Consider the following 20057-nt stretch of genomic DNA (forward strand, 5'->3'; position numbering starts at 1 on the left):
ATAATCATTGCAAATTATTTAAACAGACATTATGTACACATTTACATTTGAATACATTCTAGCCAGATAGCTTAATTATTTCTGTCTATTTTGGACCCTGGAATGTACTTTATACCTTCCTGCTCAATAGTGACTTCTTGGCTTTAAATATATCGTCTCCCTCTGCTGGTATTGAAACGTCTGTATGTGTGTTCATTTCACATTTTGGAGAGGCAAAGCATGAAATGGATACCGTGGACCAGCATCTTTATAGAAAACATAGGCGTATGCAGTGCCACCGCACTTCCAGCTATTGTGCACTTTGTCTTCGTGTTTTTGTGCAATTTTGTTGTGTCTTCCTGCAACACTGATCACTTTCAGTCGTCATGTACTGACAGATACTGGTCTCAGCCTGAACCAGGACTTTACTTCAGATTGGACCAAAGTATCCTACCCGAGATTGTGAGACCACCGGGCGCTCCCTGGGTTATTGTCGTGAACAACAAGCAATGCTGACGGTGGAGGGAGAGAAAACAAAAGCGGGGATGCAGAGCTGACTATCGCATCCAGCTGAGAAAACAACAACACAAACCTCTGCTTTCATCCATCTTCCTCACCAACGCCAGATTCCTCACAAACAAAATGGAAGAGCTACAGTCAGAGACTTACTACAACCGCTTTGTCTGGAAGCGTTGCGTACTGATTGTAACTGAGGCCTGGCTCCATCTACTAATCCCTGATGTTTCAGTGGAGCTACCAGGCCAGACTTTACACCTTGAAGTGTCCTTTCAGTGCAGGCCTTTTTATCTACCTCGCAAACTAACGGTAGCCATACTTACCATTGTTTACCCCACCCCCCACTTTACCATCGCGTTTTCATCCTTTCGCCTATAAAAATAAAAGTAATGTCCATATGCTCTAAAGTGCACCAATTATATTATAAGACAGAGGAGAATACCACAGGCCTAAACCCTGCATGTCTGACAACAGGAGGTGTATGAGTCCTGTTTGCCAGGTGGAGACAGCGTTTACACTGGAATCTGCCTTTGGTGGCTTTTTTGGAGCAAATGTGACATTCACTAGTAGAACTGACACACAAAACAAAACATTGACTACACTACACAATAACTACAGCCTCCAAACACACTAAATGTCACTAATGTCTCACATATGAAAACTCTCTCTCTTTCTTTCGCTCGCCCGCTTTCTCTCACTGGCGTCACTCCTAAAACTTCCCCCTCTTCCTAAACAACCAAATACTACATGTTGCCACATCAATTTTTGATTGGTTGACATAGCAGAATTTAACACCAATAGGGAAGGGTGTTTTTTCTTTTTTCACGGAGAGTGTTTGCTGGCGCTGTCCTTAGAAAATGCCGTTTTTACTGATTCTTCCCGCTGTAAACACCACTGTTTTGCTCAGAAAAAAATGTGTGTGTATTTTTTATCATAACTCTGGTTTTACTTGGCCTATCAACACAATCTAAAAACTGGTTTATAGATTGAAATCCACACTTTCGACCCAAGTTGAAACGGAGACTCTGGGTCGCTGCATCTTGTAGCTGTGTCATCTTAAATTGGTCACGTGATTTCAACTTGCCGGCGCGTCTGTCAACCCCAGAGGGTTAACCTCTGGTGAGCACATACAGCACGATCCCCATACCAATCTCTTGTTCAGTCAGCATTCCAGAGATAGTCCTCCCTTCAGTTCAGTCTTAGTTTCATCAGTAGACCATCTGTTCTGTACAAGCAACCAACTTAAAAGGGGGAAAGTCAGTTCAAGTCAGAGCTCCATCTAAGCCTTACTTTTCTTCACCACCACCAGCATCTTAGACTAGAGGACCCTGTCCTAAAGCCTATCACCACTGGGATTCCAATATGCCATGATGGCTCATTGCAGCCTATTTGCCAAATTCATTCCTTTCTATATCTCAATTAATATGTCCAAGTCTTCCAAGAGATCTCTCCTATTATTGAAGTAGCATTTCCTACATTACTAGCATTGAATGTTCAAACAGCTTCTATGGAGTATGTTCTTTTATCAATTGAAATGAATAAAGTCACATTTTTTCCCAGGGAAGGCAGTACCATGAAGGAAAAATAAAAACTTCTCAGGAAACGCAGAATTCCTGAAAGCTCATAGACATAGAACAAGCCTAACACTCCATAACTCTCCTTCTTGATCAAATAGCCCTTAACCCAGCAGGGTATTTAAAAACTGGCAAGTCATAAGTGATGATTGCCCAGATCTTGTTCTTCCCATCCAGCTGACTCTTCAGGACTTGCCTACTCTCTGCAGGTATTTGGTGACTTTGGTGGCTTTTCTAGCCGACTTGTCGTGGTTCCTAATTGGTTGTGGGATTCCCAGATACTTGTAGGTGTCCTCGATGTCAGCAATACTGCCTTCTGGTAGTACAAACCAGAAGGCAGATCTAACCCTCAGTTCTAACTTCTTTTCCTCTCTTAGTTATCATCTGAGTACACTTCTCTAGCCCGAATGCCAATTTGATGTTGTTACTGTAGATCCTAGTGGTGTGGCGTGGATCAGGCCAAGGATAAGCCAGGACACCCAGATCTCCCTCTCCCTGTCCGCCTCCTCAATCTCCTCAAGAGAACACCAAGGTGTTCCCAAGCCAGCATGTCCTGGATCTGACCCAAGGCCTCCTCCCCTTTGGTAGGAGGAGCTCTTAGGAGGAGGCATCCTAGCCAGACACCTAAACCACCTAAATAGGCTACTATTTGTTGGAGAAATAGCGGCTCTACTCTAAGCCCCTCCGAATGGCACAGCTTCTTATCCTATCTCTAAGACTGAGCGCTTAACCCCTTCAGCTGAATCTTTTTCTACTGCTTCATATAGGCTGCTTGTATCTGCTATCTCATTGTTTCAGTCACTACTTAAGTCATTTGACCATAGTTAACAGTAGGAACACAGATCAACCAGTGAATCAACGCTTCACTCTTATGCTCAGGTTTTTGCAGTAACATAAAGCATGTAGTGTCAACATCACTGCAAACCCTACATCAGTCCATCTGCCAATACACCCCTCCACTCTCTTACTCCCAAATAAAATATTCAATAGCGAAATATGCTGGTTGCTATTGGCAAAAAAGATTTGGCAAGTTTTTAATGGGCACAAACCACATATTCAACTCTGCTGCGTAACCCACAAATGTATTTTCCTTACAAATGCGTTACCATTCAAGAGAAAACAAACAGGCTTTACAATGGTACAAGGCTTTTTCCCAAGAAGCATTGTTACAAGTGTGTAAAGGGGTTTCTGTAGCTAGGGAGTTAGAGCAGGTCATTCATTAGCTGCTCCTGCATGCAAAATATCCTTGGGCAAGATACTAACCCCAAGATGCTCTCATACATTCATCGGAGTTTAAATGTGCAATATGCCCCCGGTCTCAACGTCATTGCCTAAATGACTGTTGAAATTCCTTATAGCATAATTTAGTCCTCAGATGGGGGCACCCTCGAATACCCTATCCAGTGACTTCAGAAAGGTTAGGTAAATTGAACCATTATTGTAAATGTACTGGTAAATGGACTCATTCTAACAGTTAGGTCCATAACTATTTGGACAGAGATGACATTTTTCTAATTTTTGGAAAAACTCAGATGCAGTTGATGTACAGACTCTCAGCTATATTTCACTGGATTCAACAAAAATATTAATATAGGAACTAAAGCATTTTAAAACACTATTCCTTAATTTCAGGGGCTCCAAAGTAATTGGACTAAAATAAAAATAAAATTTTCATTTCTAATATTTGGTTGAAAACCCTTTGCTGGCAATGACAGCCTGAAATCTTGAACTCATGGACATCACTAGATGGTTTGCAGGTCTCTGAAAACCTCAGACTTTGTTTGGCTGCATCTGTCTCATGTCGCATTACAACACAAGTGTTTCAGTGCCACCGGCAGCCGTGCAGGCCCAAGCCATCACACTGCCTCCACCATGTTTTACAGATGTGTGGTGTGCTTTAAATCACGAGCTCTCCCATGATTTCTCCATACTTTTTTCTTGCCATTATTCTGGTAGAGGTTGATGTTGGTTTCATCTGTCTCAAGAATATTTTTCCAGAACTATGCTGGCTTTTTTTATTTTTATTTATTTATTTATTTTTAGCAAAGTCTGATCTAGGCTTTCTGTTCTTGAGGCTTATGAGTGTCTTGCACCTTGCAGTGAACCCTCTGTATTTATTTTCATGTAGTCTTCTCTTTATGGTAGACTTGTGTATCTATACGCCTACCTTCTGGAGAGTATTGTTCACTTGGTTGGCTGCTGTGAAGAGGTTTCCCTTCACCTTGGAAATAATTCTGTGATCATCTACCGCTGTGAATTCCATGGTCATCTTTGCCTTTTTGCGTTGCTGAGTTCACAAGTCTCTTTCTTTCTTAGGATGCACCAAACTGTAGATTTTGCCACTCCTACTATTGTAGCAAATGCTTAGATGTGTTTTTTGTTTTATTTCCGCAGTTTAAGGATGGCTTGTTTCACCTGCACGGAGAGCTCCTTTGACCACATTTTGTCTGTTCACAGCTAAACCTTCCAAATGCAAGAACCACACCTCAAATCAACTCGAGGCTTTTTATCTGCTTAATCGATAATGACATAACAAAGGAACTGCCTACACCTGCCCATGAAAGAGCATTTGAGACAGTTGTCCAATTACTTTTGCTCCCTTTAAAAAGAAGATGACACATGTTGAGGAGCTGAAACTCCTAAACACGTCATCCAGTTTGAATGTGGATGCCCTCAAATGAAAGCTGAGAGTCTGCACAGTAAGTCCATGTCCATTATTTAACATAACTGGAATATGTTTCAGTAAACAGAAAAAACGACAAAACTTGTGCCAGTGCCCAAATATATGGGCCTAACTGTACAGTGATTTTTCAGTGCTTCATCATCAGCTTCTTTGGGCTCCATCTGTCTGGTCCCCATTGGTTAAGGTCTGACTACCAGACACTCTCCCTAAAACCCTGCTTTGAGGGATAAGGCCCTGGTAACCCTGATACCAGGCAGAGTAACAATATCCCACGTTGTTATCTCCATAGGAGTATTGTGAAGTGCTACTCCTCTGTCACCCAGGACCAGTTTGCCTTGGGAGACCCTATCAAGGGCAAATACCCATGATCACATGCATCCTGGGATCACTAGGGCACACGGACCCCGTCAACATGCTAAGGTGGCAAGGGATGAATAATAAAAATGGATCCCAAATCTCCAGGCACTTCAAAGCCCTGGAGCCAAAACCAGTGACCATGACATTACCATTTGCTTGTTGCAGACTCTAAGTATGGTTTTTGTCAGTTTCAGTTATGACGTTTTCTTCTATAAATAACTGTTAAATAACTGTTTATTTCTGTGTGTTGCCTGATTCTATTAATTGTGTTATATTTATAACACCATTTTTGACATACATATAATAATCTCCACTTGAGTAACATGTCCATATGTCTGTGAACAGCAGCGGTATCATCACGGAGGTACCAGACACTGAGTCAAAGGAGTATGACAAATGCTTTCATGCAGCTGAATGAGTAACTTCCAGATTTGTGACTCCCACTCATCTTACTAAAGATAGGCCTCGAAGTCCCTGATTTCCAGGTGGAGAAGTACTGTGATGACTTGCTGTGCCTGAGCAAAAGCCGTCTCTACTCTGAACCCCTTTCATGCTACATCTTATTCTATCACATCCCTAAACATCTGTAAAGATTGGGTAATTGCTTCCCCACTGTTATAAACGCAGTTACAAAGTCTGTGCAGGCACCTTGATGGCAGAAAAGAGTGTACAGAAAGGCTCTGTGGAAAAGGGAGAAATAGAAAAACTGCAGCTTCAACATCAAGAATATATTTAAAAGTGAAACAACAGACTTGATACTGTTGGTTGAATGTCTCCTCTTCTATTTTCTGTCTCTCTGCCTTTTCTCTTTAGGCTCACTGGGATGGCTTGACGGGGAGAATCACTTTCAACCGGACCAATGGCCTGAGAACAGACTTTGACCTTGATGTAATCAGTCTGAAGGAAGAGGGGCTTGAAAAGGTTCTGTGTCTTCAATATTTATGTGTTTGTGCACTTAGAGGTTCACCTTATATGACTGTATATGTGGCAATGGGATGATGAGATAACACACAAAATGAAAGGGTCAATGTAGCAGGGGACACAAATGATCAAAATGCATATCAGTAATGTCTGTGTAGACCTTCACAGACATGTGAAGACCTATGACAGACATGCACAGCTTCATTTTGATTTGATAGTATAAGGCCCTCACCAGGTGTCTTTGGCACTTTCATTTAAACTGTGTTGTTTATTGTAGACTGTCCTCTTTATCGTGCATCTCTAACACAGCCAGGTTACTGTCAATACCTTTGTTTTTAATTCTTCATTTCATTTTCATTTATAGAGGGTCAGTTCACAATGACAGTTGTCTCAGCTGCCAGTTGCAGGGTCGGAGACCATGAACAACAAAAATGACAAAACACAAAGTACAGGAGAGACTAGATCGAAGATAATGACATGCCACAGGGACATTTGAACACATGGGGAATTAAACGAGGGAAATCCTCAGTCCTAATGAGAACTTCGGCAGCATACCATACCTGAACCAATAGCAACACAAATACCTTGACCTTACCTCATCCTGCCCTAACTGTAGCCTTTATCAGAAAGAAGGGTTTCCAAAGCTACGGCCTCCCCAAACCTAACCTATGTGCCTCTCTGCAACAAGCCCCTCAAGCATCGTAGCAAACAAGCTGGGCAGACACATAAATCAGTACATGAGCAGAAATGCATTGAAAAGAACACCAAAGGTCAAAGACACCAGCTCCAGCCTGACAGAGCAGTACCAACAAGGCAGACCAACCTGTTCCAAAGTCCTGGTGCACTGCTCTATCAATGCCACGGCTCAGTACAAGAAAGCCTACAACTCAATGCCCCACACATGGATACTGGAGTGCCTGGCAGTGTAAATGGCCTGGCCTGCATTTGTATAGTGCTTTACTTAGTCCCTAAGGACCCCAAAGCGCTTTACACTACATTCAGTCATTCACCCATTCACACACACATTCGAACCACCGACCTTCTGATTAGTGGCTGCCACCTGAGCTGTAAAGTAAAGGCTAATACTGAATACTTATATCATAAACTCAACGGGACTGTGGAAGATAACACTGAAGGACAGCTTCATAGAAAGCTCACAAGAATATACCAGAATATTCTGTTCCCACTGCTGTTTTGCACAGGCCTCAACCTCCTCAGCTAATCACAAAGAATGGATGTGGATATGGATTCAGGAGTGGGGTGACCATCATGAGTTACATCAAACTGTATGCCAGGAGCGAGCTAAACATCCACTCACTAATCCACCTCACGATATGGTGAAACTGAAATTTCCACACCAGGAAATTTGACTTGGACTGGATAAGTCCGATTTCAAATTCAAATATTTGTACTGGTTGTGACATACGGGAAAATAAATAGAATCAGCATTCTTCTATTTTTATTATTAATGCTTGAAAGTTTAAAAACTGAAATTTATTTTACAGATGAATCAAATATTTAAGTATACCTTTACCTTTGTATCTGGGTGGTTGCTGACTTTTTACTGCCTCAGTGAAACATAATGAACGTCATAATGCAAGAACGCTGGACTGCATCTTTCCTATGTGGTTGCTTCCTGTTCTCTCTATAGTACAATATTATATTTTACATGGAAATTTTGCTGAATTTACATCAATATTTATTTATCCATTCATCCATCCACTCTCTTCCACTGGAACCTATCCCAGCTCCCATAGGACAAGAGGTGGAGTACAAACCACCCTATGAAGTAAGGCTAACAGAGAGAGACAGACACATTCACACCTTCATGCCCACAATTTATTTAGTAAATTTTATTCTTCTTAATAATTTAGCAATAAAACACATGGAAAATAATATTTATATATCACTGCGAAAAACACGCAATTGTGGAGGGTATTTGTGGTTTCCACAAAATTGCAGGGGGTAACTAACTCTGAATAGTGTTATGTTTGAAACAACAGCAGTATATGAAAATCTTCTGAAGATGAATTCAAAAGATCTTTGAATTAAAATATATTTCATATTAAGACCACTATCAGATTATATCCAGCTGCTTGAGCAGCTTGAACACCTTCTTTTACACCAGTTTACAAAAAGCAGTGGCCCCATTTTAATTTTAGGAAACTTCACAACACTCACTGATTTAAACCACTAACGCATTTTAGAGATGTGATGAGGATTGTAGTGGCGAATTTCTGTCCCAAGCTTCGAAAAAATAATTCTTCCACTTCTTAATGTGAGCTGTTCAGATTTATTTCTGACTCGTACATACAAACGAAAGATGTCACGGTCAAAAAACTATTTGCTGCTGCAGCGCACATTTCCATTGGCATCCTGGCTCACTCTAACCTGCTACCACACATGCGCTGTAATGTTTTCTTACCCGACACAAATTAAACGCGCAGCATTTATTCTCTAACAACATATTATACAAAATCAAACATGTAACATAATAACTGAAACAGTACCAAGATGGCGCTGGAGTGACGGCAGCCTTTCCAAGTAGCTCTGCAATGCCGCACTTTTTCTTAACTTTTAACTTTTTTAGACTAGGCTTTCAAACTTTATTTCACCTTCCTCTAGTTACTGTACTTATACCTCTTAGATATAGCGATACAAGATGGATAATGCACTTTTTAAAACTTCTGGAACCAGCTCCTTCATCTATTCGAGAGCGGAGCTGCTGGCACTAAGAACAAAGGGACAGACCGGCATGCGACACAACATCCCGGCTGAGATAAAGAGGAGCTACAGAGGCTGCAAAGCTGGAGCGAGGAGAGCGGATCACCGGAGGCGATTCAAACCATCAATCCCGACAGTGATAATGGGCAACGTGAACTCGCTACCGAATAAAATGGACGAACTGTCTGCTCTGAACAACCACCGACTATACCGTGAGTGCAGTTTGTTTATCTTCACGGAGACGTGGCTAACCGAGCTAACGCCACAGGCTAACGTAGACCTATGCGGTTTCACATCCGTGAGAGCCGATAGGGACACACAGGCCAGCGGAAAAAGCAGAGGTGGGGGACTCATTGTCTACGTTAACAACAGATACTGCAACCCCGGCCACGTCTCCGTTAAAGTTTCGGTATGCCGTCCGGACCTGGAGCTGCTAGCTGTTAGCTTGCAGCCATATTATCTACCTCGGGAGTTCAGTCACGTGATCTGTGTGTGTGTTTACATCCCTCCGAGGGCCGACGCAGCAGCTGCCTGTGAGCAAATACACACAGTTACAGCAAGACTTCAGACACAAAACCCAGAGGCTTTCATCATTATATCTGGAGACTTTAATCATGCCACACTGGATTCTACTCTGGCTGCTTTTCACCAGTTTGTGAATTGTCCCACAAGGAGCAACAGGACAATTGACCTACTGTATGCCAATGTGAGAGATGCATACAGAGCCACCCCCCTCCCCCCACTAGGGAAGTCAGACCACAACCTGGTTTACCTACAGCCACAATACACACCCCTCGTCCAAAGGCAGCCTGTCACAACATGCTCCATCAGGAGATGGACCCCAGAAAAGGAGGATGCTCTGAGAGACTGCTATGACACCACAGACTGGGATGTGCTTCTGAGCCCACATGGTGAGGACATAGAGGGGGCGACACACTGTCTTACAGACTACCTCAACTTTTGTGTGGACACGGTCGCCCCTGCTAAGACGGTACGGTGTTACCCTAATAACAAACCGTGGGTAACACAGGAAGTCAAAGCTGTCCTCAACATGAAGAAGAAGGCTTTCAGGAGCAAAGTGAAGGAGGAGATGAAAGCAGCACAGCGGGAGGTGAAACGCTGCCTGAGGGAAGCAAAGGACACCTACAGGAGGAAGGTGGAGCAGAAGTTGGAGAGGAACAATATGAGGGAGGTCTGGAATGGTGTGAAAACCATCACAGGCCACAACACCAAGAAAAGCACAGTGGGGGGGACTGTGGAGAAGGCAAACGAACTCAACAACTTCTTCAACAGGTTTGACCAGCCCACAACCCCCCCACCCTCATCCTCACCTTTACTACAGAGCCCTCTCCCCACTCTCCTTCCTCCCTCGCCCCCCCCCCCCCCCCCCCCTTCCTGACACTATGATGACACCCCCCTCCTCCAATCCCTCTCTCAACAGCAAGACATCTTCCCCCCCCCCTCCTTCCAATCATCTCCCAGTGTCACAGTGGATCAGGTCAGGAGACAACTGAGGAAGCTTCGCCCCAGAAAGGCAGCAGGTCCAGACAAGGTGTGTCCGAGGATGCTAAAGGCGTGTGCTGCTGAACTTGGGGAGCCGCTACAACGAGTCTTCAATCTCAGTCTGCGACTGGGGAGAGTGCCCGCCCTATGGAAGACATCCTGCATCGTCCCGGTCCCCAAAAGGAACCGGCCCAATGAGCTGAATGACTTCCGACCGGTGGCACTGACGTCACATCTTATGAAGACTCTAGAGCGGCTCTTCCTCAACCTCCTCCGACCACAGGTACAACATGCCCAGGACCCACTACAGTTCGCCTACAAGGCGGGTGTCGGAGTGGAGGATGCCATCCTGTACCTCCTACACAGAGCTCACTCACACCTGGATGGGGGAAAAGGCACGGTCAGGATCCTGTTTCTTGACTTTTCCAGTGCCTTTAATACCATCCGGCCCTGTCTGCTTCAGGAAAAACTGAACAGGATGGAGGTGGACCCCTGCCTGGTCTCTTGGATCTCCGACTACCTCACCGACAGGCCACAGTACGTCAGGCTGAAGGACATCACGTCTGACACTGTGGTCAGCAGCACAGGAGCACCACAGGGAACTGTGCTGTCCCCACTTCTCTTCACCCTGTACACCTCTGACTTCTGCTACAACTCTGAATTATGCCACATTCAGAAGTTTGCAGATAACACAGCCATCATGGGGTGTATCTGGGATGATCAGGAAGAGGAGTAAAGAAGTCTGGTGAGGAACTTTGTCGCATGGAGTCACACAAACCATCTGCAACTCAACACCTCAAAGATTAAGGAACTGGTTGTGGACTTTGGGAGGTCCAGAGCAGGTCCACTGCCGGTTCAGATAGAGGGGGAGGAGGTGGAGGTGGTCAACAAGTACAAGTACCTCGGGCTGTGGGTGGACAACAAACTGGACTGGTCATGCAACACAGAGCACCTGTATAAAAAAGCCCAAAGCCGACTGTACTTCCTCAGGAGGCTGAGGTCTTTTAACATCTGCAGGAAGCTCCTGAGGATGTTTTACCAGTCGGTGGTTGCTGGAGTACTTTTCTATGCTGTGGTGTGCTGGGGGAGCAGCACAGCAAAGAAGGACTCATCCAGGCTGGAAAAACTGATCAGGAAGGCTGGCTCTGTGGTCGGCATGAAGCTGGACACTCTGGTGACAGTGGCAGAGAAAAGGACACTAAAGAAACTGCTGGACATTATGGACAATGCTGGGCATCCTCTGCACACGGCCATAAACAACCAGAAGAGCCTGTTCAGTGACAGGTTGCTTCTCCCCAAGACAAGAACCAACAGACTTAAAAACTCCTTTGTCCCACACGCCATCAGACTGTTTAACTCCTCTCTGGAGGGGAGAGGGAGGGGAAACAGGAGGACAAAGGAGGGGGGAACAACTAAGCTGTAGTGCCTCTTCACCTCACTGTGCAATTACCTTTTGTGCAATACTTTTTGTTAATAGTCAACGGTGCAATAGACTCCATACTTGAAATGTGCAATCCACTTGTATTTTTATTTTTTATTTTATTCCTATTTATTCTATTTATCCCCTTTGTATATTTTTATCTATATATGTCTTTGTATTTATATATGTGTGTGTGTGTATATATATATATATATATATATAATATTCTGTAACTCTATAACTTCTGTCGGTGCTGTGCTTATTTGGAACCGAATTTCCCAGAGGAACCCACCCGAGGGATTAATAAAGTTTTATCTTATCTTATCTTATCTTAGTATCAAAAATATTTCTCTATAGATTGGCTCTAACATTTCCAGCCCCATAATTGGAGGGCGTGAAGACTGACAATTAGCGAACACTTACAAAAGAGCCAAATAACATTAACACTTCCTGTATCACACATGGTCATTCAAATTATCTTTCACAAAACCTGTAACCGACCAGAACATATACTGTATTTTCTCATTCCAAGTTACATGACATTCTCACAGATCAAGCATAGCTTGTCAATGGGTCTTTCTAAGGTGTTAGTCTTTGTCTTGATGATCACACGCCGCACCAGACCCTTAGCATCTGGAATGACACGAAGAACTCTCCCCAACATCCACGAGCTTCTTGGTGCTGACTCATCGACCACCATTACAATGTCCCCCACAGTTACGTTTCTTCTGACCTGAGTCCACCTTTGACGCTCTTGAAGCATAGGCAAGTACTCGCGCACCCACCTCTTCCAAAACAAGTCAGCAAGATATTGCACTTGCTTCCAACGGCGGCGGGAGTATGAGTCTTCCTTTCTGAAAAGTCCAGGAGGCAAACCCGGCTTTTTCTTCATCAGTAGCAAGTGGTTAGGCGTCAGTGGTTCCAGGTCTGTTGGATCATCTGTTACTGTAGTCAGCGGTCTGTCATTTAGTACTGACTCCACTTCACACATTAGTGTCAGTAAACCTTCATCATTGACCAACTGTTCCTTCAGTATAGACCTCAGGACCTTCCTCACGGTTCTGATCTGCCTTTCCCATATCCCTCCAAAGTGAGAACCAGCGGGTGGGTTAAATACCCACTGGATTCCCTTTTGCATGAGACAATCTAGAATCTTTGACTGATTCCACTCTTGAATGGCTTTGCGTAACTCCCGTTCAGCAGCAACTAGGTTGGTGCCATTATCTGAACGCATGACAGATACCTGACCTCTTCTGCACACAAAGCGTCTGATGGCGTTCAGACATGAATCAGTGTCCAAAGTGTGCGCAATTTCAATGTGCACTGCTCTTGTTGTAAGGCAGGTAAACAACACACCATACCTTTTTACTGTGCTGCGGCCATGCTTCACATTAAACGGTCCAAAGTAATCCACCCCAACATTAGAAAAGGGGGGTTCATCAGGTAGAAGCCTATCCTCTGGCAAATCTGCCATCTTCTGTTCCAGTGGTTTGCCTCTAGTTTTCCTGCAGATTGCGCACCTTGACAGAAACTTCCTCACTTCTGAGTTAGCGGATGGAATCCAATACTTCTGTTGCAGCCGTGAAAGCATATACAGTCTTCCACAGTGCCCAATCTTCTCATGTATATCCTGCAAGATCAGTGTGGTGATATGTGAGCCCTTTGGGATAATGACTGGGTGCTTCACATGTTCTGGCATCCCAGCAGCTGCGAGGCGACCACCAACTCTCAAAACTCCGTCCTGCATCATGGGATCAAGTTTCCTCAAGTGACTAGTCTTTGTCACACACTTGCCTTTCTTTAACATGGTGATCTCTTCTTGGAATTGTTGACTTTGACAGAACTTAATGATCTCTGTCTCAGCTTGCACCAGATCTTTCAGGGTAAGTGTTGTCTGCATTGATTCGTTGTCTTGTTCTTTCTGTTTAACGTACGTCTCTTTCCTTTTTTCACATCGTCGTAGCAGTAAGTCTTTGAGTTTGATCATCCATGCCACAGCTCTCTTCACTCGATGCCAGCTGGAATAGTGGTTGATCAGCTTGTTCAACGTGTGAACATTCTCAGCTGCATTTGTGAGATGTACCATGGTTGCATGCCTCACTTCGCTGTCATCTTTATCAATCCTTTCCTTGTCAGGTCTTTCTGGCCACTGTCTTTCTGGGGTTTTCAGGAAAGCTGGGCCGTGGACCCAGCTTAGATTCTTCATGAGCTTAGATGGTGCAAGCCCTCTGGATGCACAATCAGCTGGATTGATTGCTGTACCAACGTACCTCCACTGCTGAGGATTTGTTAGCTCTCTAATGACCGCAACGCGATTGGCCACGAATGTCTTGAAGCGAAGATTCTCATTTTCAATATACTTCAACACAGTTGTGCTGTCAGTCCAGAATGTAGATTCAAGAAGATTCATCTGAAGCTCCGTTCTTAACATTTTGTCTGTCTTTGCAGCAACCATAGCTGCAGTCAACTCTATTCGTGGAATAGTGGTTTGCTTCAGGGGCGCCACACGGATTTTCCCATCATTAACGTGCAGTGAACACGTCCGTCATTGCTGGTCATCCTCAAGTATGATGCTGTTCCATATCCACTTTCGCTCCCATCAGAAAAATGGTGGAGCTGTGTTGTTGCGACAGGACCGAAGTCCAATGGTCTCACACACCTGGGTACGGTTACCTCTGACAGCTGGCACAGCTCTTGTAACCACTTGTTCCACTTATGACTGAGCTGTTCTGGGATCTCATCATCCCAAGCAAGATCCTCCCTGCATAACTGCTGCAAGATCATTTTTGCAGGGAGAGTTCCAGGGGAAAGGAATCCCACCATAGAACTCCTAAAGCACGTTCCATAGGCAGCAGGTCATGGTTCAAGTTCAGGTCTCTGACATCTTTGGCTCTCTCATGCTCAGGGATGAATGAGAGCAAGGCACGACTGTTGCTTGTCCATTTCGTTAGGTGAAATCCTCCACCAGAGCACAATTCAGTGAGGTCTGTGTATAACTCCATACCTTGAGTTTCCGTGGCAACAGACTTCAAGCAGTCGTCAACATAAAAATTTTCCAGAACTGTGCTTACAGCTTCAGGTGATGATTTGCTGTGGTTCTCCTCTGCTGTTCTTCGCAGTGCATAGTTGGCACAACTGGGAGAAGAAGTCGCACCGAAGATATGCACCATTATCCTGTACTCAGGAATGTCTCGATTGAGGTCCCCTGCTGGCCACCACAGAAAGCGCTGCAGGTCAGCATCGTCATCCGGGACACACACCTGATGGTACATTGCTTCGATATCTGCTGTAAAGGCGATAGACTCTTGCCTGAACCGTGTCAGCACTCCGATCAATGAGTTTGTTAAATCTGGCCCTTGTAGAAGTTCACTATTCAGTGAAACTCCTTGGTAGCTGGCAGCGCAGTCAAAGACCACCCTCAGCTTCTTTTTTTGTGGATGGTATACCCCATGGTGGGGAATATACCACTGTTTTCCATCCTTGCGGTTTACCTGTGTTGTTGGAACCTCAACTGATCTCTTGGTGGCGCTGTCACTTGGTGTTCGCTCGCTCTGCGGTAGAGTATCACTTCCTGTTCCTGCTCAAACACAGTGGTGTTTCTGAGTAGCTTATTTGCTTAGCAATTTAATTAACAACTTTTAAATACATTCTTCTTTCATAGTATAATCTTCACGTGCTTCATCCGAAGCACACTTTCTGTGTACTCACTACCTAATTTATAGCCAAAGTATTCACTCACTGTCTCTGTACTGTTTCGCTAGCTTAGCTTAGCTCGTAGCCGACTCGTTAGCACCATGGCTACTTCACCTGTCCCTCCTGCACTTTCTTGCTCATTGTGTCAGATGTTTAGTTACTCCTCGGCCTCCTTTAGCAGTAATGATATCTGTAACAAATGTAGCATATTTGCAGCTCTGGAGGCCAGGATTACTGAATTGGAGACTCGGCTTCGCACCCTTCATTCACCCGTAGCTAGCCAGGCCCCTGTAGCTGGTGCAGCCGAAGATAGCGTAGGCCCCGCTAGCTGTTCCCCGGCAGACCCCAAGCAGCTGGGGAAAGAGGGCGGCTGGGTCACGGTGAGGAGGAAGCATAGTCCTAAACAGAAGCCCCAGGTACACCACCAACCCGTTCATGTGTCTAACCGTTTTTCCCCACTCGGTGACACACCCGCCGGGGGTCAAACTCTGGTAATTGGTGATTCTGTTCTCAGACATGTGAAGCTAGAGACACCGGCAACCATAGTCAATTGTCTTCCAGGGGCCAGAGCAGGCGACATTGAAGGAAATTTAAAACTGCTGGCTAAGGGTAAACGTAAATTCAGTAAAATCATAATTCACGTCGGCAGTAATGACACCCGGTTACGCCAATCGGAGGTCACTAAAATCAATATTGAATCGATGTGCAACTTTGCTAAAACAATGTCGGACTCTGTAGTTTTCTCTGGTCCCCTCCCCAATCAGACCAGGAGTGACATGTTTAGCCGCATGTTCTCCTTAAATTGCTGGCTGTCTGAGTGGTGTCCCAGAAACGATGTGGGCTTCATAGATAATTGGCAAACCTTCTGGAGGAAACCTGGTCTTGTTAGGAGAGACGGCATCCATCCCACTTTGGATGGAGCAGCTCTCATTTCTAGAAATATGGACAAATTTATTAAACCCCCCAAAATATGACTATCCAGAGTTGGGACCAGGAAGCAGAGTTGCAGTCTTACACGCCTCTCTGCAGCTTCTCTCCTCCTGCTACCCCCCCAAAAACCCATCTCCATAGAGACTGTGTCAGCTTCCAAAAAGACAAAAAACAAACTAAAAACCAGCAACAAACAACTTAAACATAAACAATCAAAAAGAAAGAACAATACAGTATCCACATCTGAACCAAAGAGTAAAACAGTGAAATGTGGATTATTAAATATTAGGTCTCTCTCCTCCAAGTCTCTGTTAGTACATGACTTAATAATTGATCAACAAATTGATTTACTCTGCCTTACAGAAACCTGGTTGCAGCAGGATGATTATGTTAGTTTAAATGAATCAACACCCCCGAGTCATTCTAACTACCAGAAACCTCGAAGCACAGGCCGAGGGGGCGGTGTGGCAGCAATTTTTCACACCAGCCTATTAATTAATGAAAGACCAAGACAGACTTTTAATTCATTTGAAAGCCTGATGCTTAACATTGTCCACCCCAGCTGTGAAACTCAGAAACCAGTCTTACTTGTTATCATCTATCGTCCACCTGGGCCTTACACAGAGTTTCTGTCTGATTTCTCAGACTTTATATCTAATTTAGTTCTGAGCTCAAATAAAATAATTATTGTGGGTGATTTTAACATCCATGTAGATGCTAAAAATGACAGCCTCAACATGGCATTTAGTCTGTTATTAGACTCAATTGGCTTCTCTCAAAATGTAAAAGAACCCACCCACCACTTAAATCACACTCTAGATCTTGTTTTAACATATGGCATAGAAACTGAACATTTAACAGTGTTTCCTGAAAACCCTCTCCTGTCTGATCATTTCCTGATAACATTTACATTTACAATAATTGATTACACAGCAGTGGAGAGTAGATTTTATCAAAGTAGATGTCTTTCTGAAAGCGCTGTAACTAAGTTTAAGAATATAATCCACCCACTGTTATCATCTTCAATGCCCTGTACCAACACAGAGCAGAGCAGCTATCTGAACGCTACCCCAACAGAGGTCGATTATCTTGTTAATAATTTCACCTCCTCACTACGTACGACTCTGGATACTGTAGCTCCAGTGAAAACTAAGGTCTCTAATCAGAAGTACCTGACTCCGTGGTATAATTCTCAAACACGTACCCTAAAGCAGATGACTCGTAATCTGGAGAGGAAATGGCGTGTCACAAATTTAGAGGATCATCATTTAGCCTGGAGAAATAGTTTGCTGCTTTATAAGAAAGCCCTCCGCAAAGCCAGAACATCTTACTATTCATCACTGATTGAAGAAAATAAGAACAACCCCAGGTTTCTCTTCAGCACTGTAGCCAGGCTGACAAAGAGTCAGAGCTCTGTTGAGCCAACCATCCCTTTAACGTTAACTAGTAATGACTTCATGAACTTCTTCACAAATAAAATTTTTATCATTAGAGAAAAAATTACCAGTAATCATCCCACAGATGTAATATTATCTACAGCTACTCTTAGTACCATTGATGTTAAGTTAGACTCTTTTTCTCCAATTGATCTTTCTGAGTTAACTTCAATAATTACTTCCTCCAAACCATCAACGTGTCTTTTAGACCCCATTCCTACAAAACTGCTCAAAGAAGTCCTGCCATTGATTAATTCTTCGATCTTAAATATGATCAACCTATCTCTAATAATCGGCTATGTACCACAGGCCTTCAAGCTGGCTGTGGTTAAACCTTTACTCAAAAAGCCATCTCTAGACCCAGCAGTCTTAGCTAATTATAGGCCAATCTCCAACCTTCCTTTCATATCAAAAATCCTTGAAAGAGTAGTTGTCAAACAGCTAACAGATCATCTGCAGAGGAATGGTTTATTTGAAGAGTTTCAGTCAGGTTTCAGAGCTCATCACAGCACAGAAACAGCTTTAGTGAAGGTTACAAATGATCTTCTTATGGCCTCTGACAGTGGACTCATCTCTGTGCTTGTCCTGCTAGACCTCAGTGCAGCGTTCGATACTGTCGACCATAATATCCTATTAGAGCGATTAGAACATGCTGTAGGTATTACAGGTACTGCACTGCAGTGGTTTGTATCATATCTATCTAATAGACTCCAATTTGTGCATGTAAATGGAGAGTCCTCTTCACACACTGAGGTCAATTATGGAGTTCCACAGGGTTCAGTGCTAGGACCAATTCTGTTTACATTATACATGCTTCCCTTAGGCAGCATCATTAGAAGACATAGCATACATTTTCACTGCTATGCAGATGACACCCAGCTCTATCTGTCCATGAAGCCAGATAACACACACCAATTAGTTAAACTGCAGGAATGTCTTAAAGACATAAAGACCTGGATGGCCGCTAACTTTCTGCTTCTTAATTCAGATAAAACTGAGGTTATTGTACTCGGCCCTGAAAATCTTAGAAATATGGTATCTAACCAGATTCATACTCTGGATGGCATTACCTTGGCCTCCAGTAACGCTGTGAGGAACCTTGGAGTCATTTTTGACCAGGACATGTCCTTCAACGCACATATTAAACAAATATGTAAGACTGCTTTCTTCCATTTGCGCAACATCTCTAAAATGAGAAATATCCTGTCTCAGAGTGACGCTGAAAAACTAGTTCATGCATTTATTACTTCCAGGCTGGACTACTGTAATTCATTATTATTAGGATGTCCAAAAAACTCACTGAAAAGCCTTCAGCTAATCCAAAATGCTGCAGCAAGAGTACTGACAGGGACTAGAAGGAGAGAGCATATTTCTCCTGTTTTGGCTTCCCTTCATTGGCTTCCTGTTAAATCCAGAATTGAATTCAAAATCCTGCTCCTCACATACAAGGTCTTAAATAATCAGGCCCCATCTTATCTTAATGACCTTGTAGTACCATATCACCCTATTAGAGCACTTCGCTCTCGCTCTGCAGGCCTACTTGTTGTTCCTAGAGTATTTAAAAGTAGAATGGGAGGCAGAGCCTTCAGTTTTCAGGCCCCTCTTCTGTGGAACCAGCTTCCAGTTTGGATTCGGGAGACAGAAACTATCTCTACTTTCAAGATTAGGCTTAAAACTTTCCTTTTTGCTAAAGCATATAGTTAGGGCTGGACCAGGTGACCCTGAATCCTCCCTTAGTTATGCTGCAATAGACGTAGGCTGCCGGGGGATTCCCAAGATGCATTGAGTTTTTCCTTTCCAGTCACCTTTCTCACTCACTATGTATTAATAGACCTCTCTGCATTGAATCATATCTGTTATTAACCTCTGTCTCTCTTCCACAGCATGTCTTTTATCCTGTCTTCCTTCTCTCACCCCAACCGGTCGCAGCAGATGGCCGCCCCTCCCTGAGCCTGGTTCTGCCGGAGGTTTCTTCCTGTTAAAAGGGAGTTTTTCCTTCCCACTGTCGCCAAAGTGCTTGCTCATAGGGGGTCATATGATTGTTGGGTTTTTCTCTGTATCTATGAAGCGCCTTGAGGCGACTTTTGTTGTGATTTGGCGCTATATAAATAAAATTGAATTGAATTGAATTGAACGGCATATCCCTTGCTCAACATGTCACTCATGAAGGCAGTGTATTCTTCATGGAGTGCAGGATTCCTTTTCAGCTTGCGCTGAAGGCTCAGTGCACGCTGTAACACTGCACTTCGATTGTTCGGCATCTGAACGCACTACTTCTTCGTAGGAAGACTTATGGAATAGTGTCCATCAGTGAGACGAGT

At 43.9% G+C, this 20057-nt stretch overlaps 1 protein-coding gene across 3 annotated transcripts in view; it reads left to right on the forward strand.

Moving 5' to 3' along the window:
* The window catches only part of grik2 (glutamate receptor, ionotropic, kainate 2), a 346843-nt gene that overhangs the window by 195704 nt on the left and 131082 nt on the right, over positions 1 to 20057 (forward strand). For all 3 annotated transcript variants that reach the window (XM_084942889.1, XM_084942892.1, XM_084942890.1), the window contains exon 9: positions 5923 to 6030. In XM_084942889.1, coding sequence (XP_084799015.1) covers positions 5923 to 6030 — 108 coding nt within the window. The remainder of the gene's footprint in view (positions 1 to 5922; positions 6031 to 20057) is intronic.

This window comes from Perissodus microlepis, chromosome 11 (assembly GCF_051167445.1).
Source record: "Perissodus microlepis isolate ML-2025 ecotype Zambia chromosome 11, ASM5116744v1, whole genome shotgun sequence".
Taxonomy (NCBI): domain Eukaryota; kingdom Metazoa; phylum Chordata; class Actinopteri; order Cichliformes; family Cichlidae; genus Perissodus; species Perissodus microlepis.